The sequence below is a fragment of the Neopelma chrysocephalum genome, unplaced genomic scaffold, assembly GCF_003984885.1.
Source record: "Neopelma chrysocephalum unplaced genomic scaffold, ASM398488v2 Primary Assembly neopelma1_119, whole genome shotgun sequence".
NCBI lineage: Eukaryota > Metazoa > Chordata > Aves > Passeriformes > Pipridae > Neopelma > Neopelma chrysocephalum.
This window is the reverse complement of record NW_020897781.1, coordinates 5,782,026-5,792,512: the sequence shown is the minus strand read 5'-3', so window position 1 is coordinate 5,792,512 and position 10,487 is coordinate 5,782,026. Positions and strand designations below refer to the sequence as shown.

The 10,487-nt window shown below is 49.9% G+C and overlaps 2 protein-coding genes across 3 annotated transcripts in view; one reads left to right on the top strand and one right to left on the bottom strand.

Annotated features, from left to right (window-relative positions):
* Nucleotides 1-77, bottom strand: part of AURKA (aurora kinase A) — a 12,019-nt gene extending 11,942 nt beyond the window's left edge. Inside the window, exon 1 of the mRNA XM_027697220.1 lies at nt 58-77. The gene's annotated coding sequence lies outside the window, so the exon portion shown is untranslated. The remainder of the gene's footprint in view (nt 1-57) is intronic.
* Nucleotides 78-363: 286 nt separating this feature from the next.
* On the top strand, nt 364-9,243 carry CSTF1 (cleavage stimulation factor subunit 1). Of its 2 annotated transcripts, XM_027697214.1 has the most exons (7): nt 364-646; nt 1,481-1,645; nt 2,073-2,268; nt 3,629-3,906; nt 5,202-5,399; nt 5,969-6,359; nt 7,738-9,243. In XM_027697214.1, the coding sequence occupies exons 1-7, from the start codon at nt 515-517 to the stop codon at nt 7,995-7,997; spliced, it is 1,620 nt and encodes a 539-aa protein (XP_027553015.1). In that variant the 5' UTR covers nt 364-514; the 3' UTR covers nt 7,998-9,243. The 2 variants fall into 2 exon arrangements, with proteins under 2 accessions (XP_027553015.1, XP_027553016.1); XM_027697215.1 differs by lacking the exons at nt 364-646; nt 1,481-1,645 and adding an exon at nt 1,815-1,928.
* Nucleotides 9,244-10,487: the final 1,244 nt, after the last annotated feature.

Below are 10,487 nucleotides of genomic sequence, written 5' to 3'. Positions count from 1 at the left end.
GGTCAGTCCCGCCGCCCCCTCCGGCACACGCGCGCGCCCCCCGCGCCCGCTCCGCACCCTCCGCGCACCGCCGCGCGCGGGGCCCAGCGCCGCCGGGGCCATTGTGTGGGTGATCCCGCGGACGGGCCGAGCAGGGCCGGAGCCTCTCCCGGAGCGTCCCCGGAGCGTTCCCGACCCGTCCCGGCAGCGCGGGCAGCGCCACGTGCCGCAGGCGTTACAGTGCGAAGGCAGCGGCCCGAGGGACGCGCGGACCCCGCGTGTGGCACTCCCGGACCCGGCCAGAGCCGGGACAGCGAGTGCGGCCCGTGAGTTGTGAGGCGGTGCCGGTGCTGCCCCGGGGCCCCCGTGAGGCTCCGCGGCCGCCCAGGGGAGGAAAAACTCCATCCAGCGAAGAACCGCGACCGAAGGCAACTTTCCGCTGCGCCCGCGGTGCTGAAAACAAGAGCGAAGGGAGAGAGCCCCTGGTTGTTGTGTGTGGGTGTTTGCAAAGCGGGTCAGGATAGGGAAGAAGAAGATGTCGGGCCGCCGAGTGGCCGCAGCGTGTGACAGACGACAGCTGCCCCGGGGCATGGGGGCCATGGCAGCGCCCATGGCGGCGCCGCTGCTCGACCCGCGCCCGCTCCGCCTGCCCTTCCTCGAGGCTGACGTGAGTAGGACCGGGGAGGGGTCGGGCTGTGCTGGGCACGGGCGGGGCGAGGCGCCGCCGGCGGGGCCGGCCCGGCCTGCAGCGCCCGGCAACTTATCGCCCAGCCCCGGCACGGCCCCGGGGGGGGGATCCCGCTCTGGTGGAAGCGCCGCTTCGGAGCTTCGCGGCTGCGACACAAAAGAACCCCCCGGGCCTCCCCCCCAACCTGCGTCCTGTGCGGGGACGGCCCGCGCTGAGCCCGCCCCGCAGCCCGCACGGAGCGAGGGCCCGCTGGCCCTGGAACGGGGAATGGGGACCACCGGGATCCCTGGAAGGGGGCGTTGGGGAGGGGGACCCTCGGGACCCCTTGGATGGGGAGTGGGAGTGGGAATGGGGAGAGGGACCATCGGGATCCCCGGAAAGGGGAATAGGAAGAAGGACCTCCGGGAATCCCGAAAAGGGGAATGGGAATGGGGAGAGGAACCTCTGGACCTCCGGAAGGGGAAATGGGAAGAAGGACCCCTGGAAGGGGGAACGGGAAAAGGGACCCTGGGGACCCCTGATTGGAGGGATGGGGAGAGGGACTTCTGGATCCCCGGAAAGGGGAATGGGGAGAAGGACCTCGGGGGATCCCTGCTGAGGGCAATGGGGAGAGGGACACCTGGGATTCCTGGTGTGGGGAATGGGACCTTGGGGACCCCCGGAAGAGGGAGTGGGGAGAGGGTCCCCCGGGATCCCTGGAACGGGTAGAGGGTCCCCCGGCCTCCCCCCGGGGCCTCCGCCTCCCATGTCACGTGACCCACGGGGTGCCCGGTCACGTGACGCCGCCCCGTTCTCTCGCCCCCCCCCCCCAAGAGCCGCCTCCCATCGATGTGCGGGCGCTCGATGCAGCCGCCTTCGCGGAGGAGCGTCCTGCGGGCCCGGCCGCCCCCGCCGCTGCCGCCGCCGCCGCCGCTCGATGCGCTCCGCGCTCCCGCCGCCATCTTAGGGGCAGAGCGCGGGCGGCAGAAGGAAGGGTCGGTACGTACCGGACCGCGGGGCTCGGGGCCGCCGGCGCGGACACCCGGCACCGCCCGGGGCCGCGGGGGGGGGGCGGGCAGGGCGCGGGGACCGCGGGGGGGAGGACGGCGGGGCCGGCGCGGTGCTGCCCTGCGCGCCCCGTGCATCCATCCATCGGAGCGCGGGCCCGCCGGGAGCACCGGCACGGTCCCTCGGTAACGCTGCGGGCTCCGGGGCTGCTTCGTGCAGTGCCGGGCCCGGTTATGGGCCACATTCTCATTTCTGCTGCAGACAAGTGAAACAGGTTTTTCCTCCCCTTTCTCTCCCCTTTTTGTCTCTGATTCTCACCTAAGCCACGGCAATATTTGGTGCCTGCACTGAAATTTCTTGGAAGGTTGTGGTGGTTTCATGCAACTCTCTTGTATGTGATTTTTCTTCTCCGTTTCAGGCCCCTCCAAGGCAGTCCTTGCTCACAATGTATAGGACAAAAGTCAGTTTGAAAGACCGTCAGCAACTTTACAAACTGATCATTAGTCAGCTGCTCTATGATGGATACATCAACATTGCCAATGGCTTGATAAATGAGATCAAACCTCAATCTGTCTGTGCTCCATCTGAACAACTGCTGCACCTAATTAAGTTAGGTAAGCCACAACCAAAAGCTGACATAAAAGTCTAGTTTCTAAATCCCCAGTGAATGAAGAGGTTGGTGTCACTGGAAACGCATCTTTGATGCAAAGGTTGTGTCTGGTAATAGCACCACACTTCATATTTGGGTACAGCCTTTGCCTCTGTGGTGTTTTTTGGAGGGCATTCCTGTTTCATCCTTTAGTGAGCATTAAAAGCAACACAGATCTCTGAGCGTTGTCCAGATCTGTTTGTCTGAACTCCTGTACCATATAAGAACACTTGCCCTGGGTCCTGGGTGAGTGGCAGCTTTCTAAAAACACCCCAATGAAGAGGATCACTGAGTCCACAGATGTGTGAGAAAACTCCACCCTCACAGTTCTGCCAACTTTAGAAATAGTTTCTATGTGGTTCTTCCTGGCAGTGCTGGAAAGGGAGCAAGTCATTCCATTGGCAATCTTTGCTGGCTTTTATGTATCAGTCTCCAGGAAATCTTCCCAGTCTGAGGTCTCAGCAGAGGTGTCACATGTCCTGTCCCTGTACCTTCTCTCTGGAAGGGCCTCAGTGTGTAGGGAAAACACCTGAGCTGCTCTTGGAACGAGCTGACAAGTCCTGGAAGAGCTCTGGCCATGACATCATGTCTTGTCTGTAACTCAGCTGGTTTTGCTGCCTGAACTGGTTGAGTTCCAAGGGTATAAATACATGAGACCTCATGTCTGTTTGAAATATGAATGAGAGACTTGAAATTTGCAGATGAAAGCAGCAAAAATCTGTTCTACTGCATTTGATCATTTGATGATCACCACTGGGCACAGGGTTGAAAACTCTTGTGTCTGCCCTGTTGTGATTGTCAGTGCTGAACTCTCTGTTCTGCAGGTGCATCCAAGAAATAAAAATCTATAAATTGGGTGTGCAGAACAGTAAAATTTTTGCCTTGCAATACAAGCATAGTTGTTTGTGGAGTAGGCTTTGTTCTTCAGTGCAATAAAATAAGAAAAGAATCGGTGAATGCTTCATTTTTTTACTTTAAAACTCATGTAATAGTGTTGGAATTTGTTTCACCCCATGTGAAAAGCTGAGCAGAGGCCTGTCCATGGCCAGTAGCTGATTCTCAGTGCATTTACCAGCACTGAACACTACAATATTCACTGGTTGTATTTCCACAGTTAGTTTGAGCCGTGCCTGCTCTGGTGCAGCCCAAGCACCTCATTCATTGCTCACCACAAGTGCTGCTGTGTGACCAAACCTGCTCTGCCAGCTCAGCTTTGCCCCTCGGGGTTCCCTTTCCCAAAACCTGCCCTGGAGCCATGGCAGGGTCTGTCCTCTGTCTGAGGAGAAGGTTCCCCTGGTTAAGTGCCCCCCCTTGTCTCATTCCAGGCATGGAGAACGATGACAGCGCTGTCCAATACGCGATTGGCCGGTCAGATACGGTGGCTCCGGGCACGGGGATTGACCTGGAATTCGATGCAGACGTGCAGACCATGTCTCCTGAGGCCTCAGAGTACGAGACCTGCTACGTCACATCTCACAAAGGGCCCTGTCGTGTGGCCACCTACAGCAGAGATGGACAGTTAATAGCCACGGGCTCTGCTGATGCCTCCATCAAAATCCTGGATACAGAGAGGATGTTGGCCAAGAGTGCCATGCCCATTGAGGTAACACGGGAATTGTAACCCCTTGGGAGTTGTGTCCATGCCATGCCCATTGAGGTAACATGGGAATTGTAACCCCTTGGGAGTTGTGTCCTTGCCATGTCTGTATGGTGTGGCTGCCTCTGTGGCTGGCACTAAATACCTGTCTTAATGTATTTCCTGCACCAACAGTGGCTCATAGACCTTGGAAGAAAAGGAAGAACTAGGGCAAGGACACCTGTGTCACTCCTGGCAGCAGAGAGAGAATTGAGCCAGGAATTGATTCTCCTGGTCGCTGGTCTTTGCTGTATTGTCTGAACACAGTTTACCTTGAACCCACTTGCACTTTTGGCCTCGGCAGCCCCCCATGGTGACATGTTTCACTGAGTGTTTCAAAACTGTTTCATACAATACATACTGATTTGCTTTATCTTTTTCCAAGGCAGTTATCAGGTGGCATTTAAAAGTGGGCTTTTTTTCCACAGAGTGCACACTAAATTCTCAGCAAAAAACTGCAGTTCTGGTGTAGCCTCCCTCAGTTCTTATAGCAGTGCAGTGTTTTGCTTTGGGCTGTTTATGAAGGTGATGTTTTCTTTTACCAGTTCTCTGCTACTGAAACTAGTTTGTCCTTGAGCAAGTTGTTTGACCTTTGTAAAGATACAGGGATTTTGTTTGTTGACAGTATATAAAAAGCCTTCAAACTGATGCCTAAAATGGAAGAAAAAATACTCCAAACAATATCAGTATAAATGAGGTAGAGAGCAGCTCTTTAATGAAGGCCTTGGGGTGCACACAATACATAGGCACACACCTACATATAGAATTCTTACACCTTTATATCTTTTAACTAATTATCATATCTGGTGGTTACATGCAGTCCTTTTGCCCTGATGCCACCCTCAGAACTGCCCCACTGAGCCCCTCCAAGGGTCCTGGGTCTTATATTTTGTTTTGTCTACCACATATCTTGTTATTCCAGTCCAGGTGCATGTCCCAATGCAATGTCCTTGCTAAAGCCTTTTTCTTTGAGAAGAACATTAAACAAGCTTAAAGACACTAGAAAATTCAATATGAAGCACAAGAACAGGTTTGGTAACTGTCAACTGCTGTTCTAAAATGTGAGAAACTTTACAGCCATACTAAAAATCAGTATTTGCTAAAAATCTTAAAAATTCTGAGGCATCAAAACAATGAAGAAAAAAGATTGTGTGCCTGGTTATGTTGGAAAGGAGCTGCTATTTGACAAGCCTAGAACCTACTTTTCTTGTCAAAAAAACATTCTGGTTTCTAACAATAACTTTGCTGAATGTTCCCTGTAGGTCATGATGAATGAGACAGCACAGCAAAACATGGAAAACCACCCTGTTATCCGGACTCTGTATGATCACGTGGATGAAGTGACATGTTTGGCTTTCCATCCAACAGAACAGATCCTGGCATCTGGTTCAAGGGACTACACACTTAAATTGTTTGATTATTCCAAACCTTCTGCCAAAAGAGCCTTCAAATATATACAGGTTAGATACAGTACCAGTTCAGAGCAGCCAAAGCTGGAATGTTTGAGTGCTGAGGTATCAGTGAGTTGAGTTGTGCCTGAGTTGATCAGGGATTAGGGATGTAGGAGGACACAGGTATAACGTTTGCAGACGTTATGGTGAAGAGTTGGTGCATAATGGACACAGTATTTAAATCTAGTGCCTGCCAGCATTTTGTTCATCTAGACTAAATCTGATATGGCTAAGTTTGAAGTCAGTTATATCATCAGTTTTGGAGGGGAGCTTGGGATTAGGTGGTGGTGGGCTGGGGGCTGTGTGACTGGCTGACAGAGCCTCCTGTCACTTTTGTGTGATATCCCAAAAGTGAGGAGGCACTGCAGGCTGCTCTAGGACAAGAACTGTGATACAGTTACAGGTAGCCTGTCATTTTAATCCTATTTGGCATTAAATCCTATTTAGGAAGCATTTTCTAGTTTGCAAAACCAGAACTGATAATTTAAGCAGCTTTTTAGCACTTCAGTGCCACCAGAACTGACCCTCCCGTTGCAGATTTTGTCCTTCCTTACCCATTTGTGTATTTTTGCCAACAGGAAGCGGAGATGTTGCGCTCCATTTCTTTCCACCCCTCTGGAGATTTCATCCTGGTCGGGACCCAGCACCCGACGTTACGACTGTACGACATCAACACCTTCCAGTGCTTCGTGTCCTGCAACCCCCAGGACCAGCACACGGACGCCATCTGCTCCGTCAACTACAACGCCAGCGCCAACATGTACGTGACGGGCAGCAAGGATGGCTGCATCAAACTCTGGGATGGGGTCTCCAACCGCTGCATCACCACCTTTGAGAAGGCACACGACGGAGCCGAAGTCTGCTCTGCTATTTTTTCCAAAAATTCCAAGTATATCTTGTCGAGTGGAAAAGACTCTGTAGCTAAGCTCTGGGAGATATCCACCGGTCGGACGCTGGTCAAATACACAGGTATGTGGCAGGTGACCTCCCAAACACTACCTTTTTCAGGTGCTAACCCGTGGCAGGGGTGGAAATACTGTCAGAAGAACAATTAAAGGCAATGAGAGACTGCTTTGAGGATAAATTGCCCCAGATTTTTGAAAACAGATAAACTAATTCCATAAGAGAAGCTGTGATCCTTCTGTGTCAGTGTAAATGTATTTAGTCTGAGTAGATTTTGGAGACTTTTCTAACATTGCTACTCCATTGCTTTGGAAGGATGTTATCATTAAATTGGGGAAAAGTAAAAAGAAACACTGAACCTACTTCAGGGCAGTTGTTTTAACCATTAACTCAGGTGCAAAAAATAGCTCTGTAGCCATGGCAATAGCCTGAAATGTGGCTGCAGTTGGTTTGTTTCTTTTTTTGCTTTTTGTTTTCCAAGGATGCAGTTGTGTGCAATCCTTGGAGCTTGGTAACAGTGCCATGCTTTGATCTCAGCAGGAATTAGGGAATGATGAAGGATGTAGAGCTTTGCATGTGGCAGCAGCTGTGTGCTGGGAGAGGCTTTGGTCTCAAGCACTAAGTGCTTCAGCAGTAGGAGCCATAGCATAAAAGAGAAGAGGATGATGAAAGTTGTGTGGCTCAGCTTTTGGGCTGTGTAGGTCCCTTTTTGCTCCCTTCCAGCTCTCTCCTGCTCCCAGCCAGCAGGGAGCAGCACCTTCCCAGGAAACGTGCAGGATCCAAGGTAGGATCAAGTGTGTGCAGTGCACAGTAAATGTCTGTATGGGAAACACACATTTTATTGAAGGTATGGCCAGGGAAGCTCGTGCAACAGGCCCTATGATATATACATTAAAAAGTCCTCAGTGATCATGAGAATCTGTATGTTCTCCTGTCTGTGCTCTTTCCCCTTGGTTACAGCTGAAAGCCTCACACAAAAATATAAGGAAAAAGTGCTCTTTAAAGGTAAATGATTGTGCTCATACCGAGGGGTTGGGCACAGCTGGAGTAGATATTCCTTCCATCCTCTAAGGAATTTTGCAATATATTACATATATATGCATGGACATCAGGAAGAATTTCTTCATGGAAAGGGTGGTCAGGCTGCCAAGGAGGTAGTGGGGTCCCCATCCCTGGAGGTGTCCAAGGAACAACTGGACGTGGCACTCAGTGCTCTGGGACAAGGTGGGGATTGGGCACAGGTTGCACTCGATGATATTTTCCCACCTTTATGATTCTACAAAAGAACATTCATTATTGATCTCCTGTTGCACATGGAAGTGGTAGGAAAGCAGAGAAAGTACAGCTCCTTCACAGACTGCAGGAATTGGTACTTGTAAAAAGTTTATTCTTAGGTCTTTGGAAACTTCCTAAAACTTAACAATATTTTGCTGCCTATATTCAGGTGCCGGTTTGAGCGGTCGACAAGTACACAGGACACAAGCTGTCTTCAACCACACAGAGGATTATGTGCTGCTCCCAGATGAAAGGACCATAAGTCTCTGCTGCTGGGATTCCAGAACTGCTGAGCGGAGGAACCTCCTCTCCCTGGGGCACAACAGCATCGTCCGCTGCATCGTCCACTCCCCCACCAACCCCGGCTTCATGACCTGCAGTGACGACTACAGGGCCAGGTTTTGGTACAGGAGGTCAACAACAGACTAAGGACAGTTTTACAGACAGGGATGATCCAACTCACACAACCACCTTGTGTTGATTGTACCGCCAGCAGCTGCCTGCGTGAAAACCGTGCTGTGTCTGGTTTTTAATTCTGTCAAACGTGGCAGGAAAGCAACAAAATACTGAGACTCTTTGCCCCACACTAATTTTTTTATTAGTGTGTGTGGTTTCATTTTTGTAAGTCATCTCTAACAGTACTCAAGGGAAGGGGTGGAGAATAAAATGATCCTGGCAGGAAGGGCTAAACTTTTTCTCCTGCCTTTCTGAATCACAAAAAAAGATAATGTGACTGTGTCTTGCTCAAACTGGGCAGAATGAGCCATTTCTGCTCCATGTTTTGTCTGTGCAGTCTGTTAATGGATTACACAAGGAGCAGCAGAACTTGGCAGATACTTTAATGAAGCCTTAAGCTGCCTTCAGCCCCAATTCATCCTTTGTAAAGCTCTGGTTTGTATCTTTTAGTCTGGGGGTTTGGTGGATCTTTTTTTTTTTTATTTTTTTTAATTGGTCGAGTGGACCTTTAGTTCTGAGCTGTCTTGTGCCATAAGAATTCAAACAGGATTTTAAATTGTTTAGGTGAATTCAAGAACTGGTCTTCTAGTTCTGGTGTTAAACCTCAGACTCCATCTCATCTTCTTTTGAATTTATCTGAACAGGTGGGACTTCATAATAAATTCAAAATATTTTCAAGGAATATCCACCTTGCAACTAAAATGTGACAGTGCTGCTGCAGGTGAAAATCGGAATTATTTTGCCTTAGAGACCTTTAGTATCCTCTCAAAGCAAGAAACTTGTGCATATGAATTTTTGTATATGTACCTCAGAAACGTCACTGTTTCGTTTTACTGAGAATTTTTCATGCTCTGTTACACAGCATTGAATGACATTCTTTTTTAATTACTTAAAAACCCAGTGCAGATCGTTAAGAGACTGTGCTTAAAACTTCCTGCAAGTTTGAAAATTCACTACTTATTTTCACAGAGGACAGCCTGAGCAGAGTTGTAAACGTTTTTTCAGGCCTCCTTGTGCAGGGCTCTTGAGCATCACATCTGGGAGGTTCCTTTGGTCCAAGCTCAGCACTTGCCTTCATGAGGATTTTTAAATGTAAGGTTGTTCTTGCTGCTGGATTAACTTCCCATTACACTGATGAATTGTCAAGGGCTGATGAGGGTACAGGTTTTGTCTGTATTTAAATAAAAATTGCCTTTTAAAAAGTTCTTTGATACATAAAGAAGGGATTGTATTTGTTTTCTGTATAACAAGGGAGAAATGGATCAAATATGGAAAGCTGGGTCTTTAGGGACTTGTTAAAGCTTGATGAATTTATTGTGTTACACCTGAACCAGGTACAGCCACAGATTTAACAGAGTGGGATGGTGGTTTTAGCAGAGAGAATGGAATTCAATGTTCTCTTTAAAAGCTCCTGCTATGCAAAAAATTTCCTGGGTTTAAGAATCCTCTTCGCTCCTCCTCTGCCTCCCTTCGAGTTTCTGAAACTTCAGAAACATGGGTGGCCAGAGATAGTGGTTCTGGTGGCTTTTTTGGTGGAGAAACAAGGAGAAGCAGAGCTTGGGGGAGGGAAAAGGGAAGTCCTGACACAGCCATTGATGTGTGGTGTGTGCTGGGTGACAGCAGCTCTGCCACAGTCAGCAGTGGCATTTTCATTTGGAGTGTCACCTTTCTTTAATTCTGTTAAAGCAGCTGTCCATAACTAATGCATCTGTTACTGGGTTTTGCAACCTTTCAGAACTCTCCTGGGTGGTTCATGTGTTAAAGCACCGCTGTGGGTGTTAACAGTGTTAACATGAGCTCTCACCTCAAGCTTCCTTAATTCTGCGGTCGTGAACTTGCAGTGTAGAAATGACTCTGTTAACACAAAACCATCCTGCCGTGGGCGCCCTGCTGGCTTTTCATATCTTGGTCCTCTTCCTGAGGCCAGAGGTTTGGTGGGTTTTGGTTTGAGGAGTAAAGGCTGGAAGAAACTTCATTCAGGTTGGATGGGACTTGGAGCAACCAGGTCTAGTGGGGTGGAATGAGATGCCACCCGTGGCCGGGGGGTGGAATGAGATGAGCTTTAAGGTCCCTTCCAACATAAGCTGCTCTGATTCTCTGAAAAGATCTTTCCAGTGTGGAAGTCTGGAAGTATCTTGAGTGACCATTCCTCATGGGCTCCTGCTCCCTCCTGCGCTCAGAGGAGCTTCACCCCTCGAAGCTGTGTTTGATAATTACAGTTCCAGTTGCCCTTCATGAGGATCACAGTCTGCACCTCTTGGTAAAGACATCCCAGCTGCTCTGCTCAGAGAAGCAATGTCATACTTGGAATTTACCGTGTCAGGAAGGTCTCCATCATTGTCTAAAGGTCCGTTGTATCCATCTGATGTGTAACCTACTCTTACCTCTCCAGGAAGAAGCTCTCATGGAAATGTGGCAAGGTGATGCCACAGATAACACATGAGCTGTGCCAATGTGAAAGCC

Coding starts and splice junctions, on each gene's coding strand:
- CSTF1 (XM_027697214.1), top strand. CDS start 515: ATGTCGGGCCGCCGAGTGGCCGCAGCGTGTGACAGACGACAGCTGCCC. Junction 5,400..5,968: donor GAGCCTTCAAATATATACAG/GTTAGATACAGT, acceptor TTTTGCCAACAG/GAAGCGGAGATGTTGCGCTC. Junction 6,360..7,737: donor GACGCTGGTCAAATACACAG/GTATGTGGCAGG, acceptor GCCTATATTCAG/GTGCCGGTTTGAGCGGTCGA.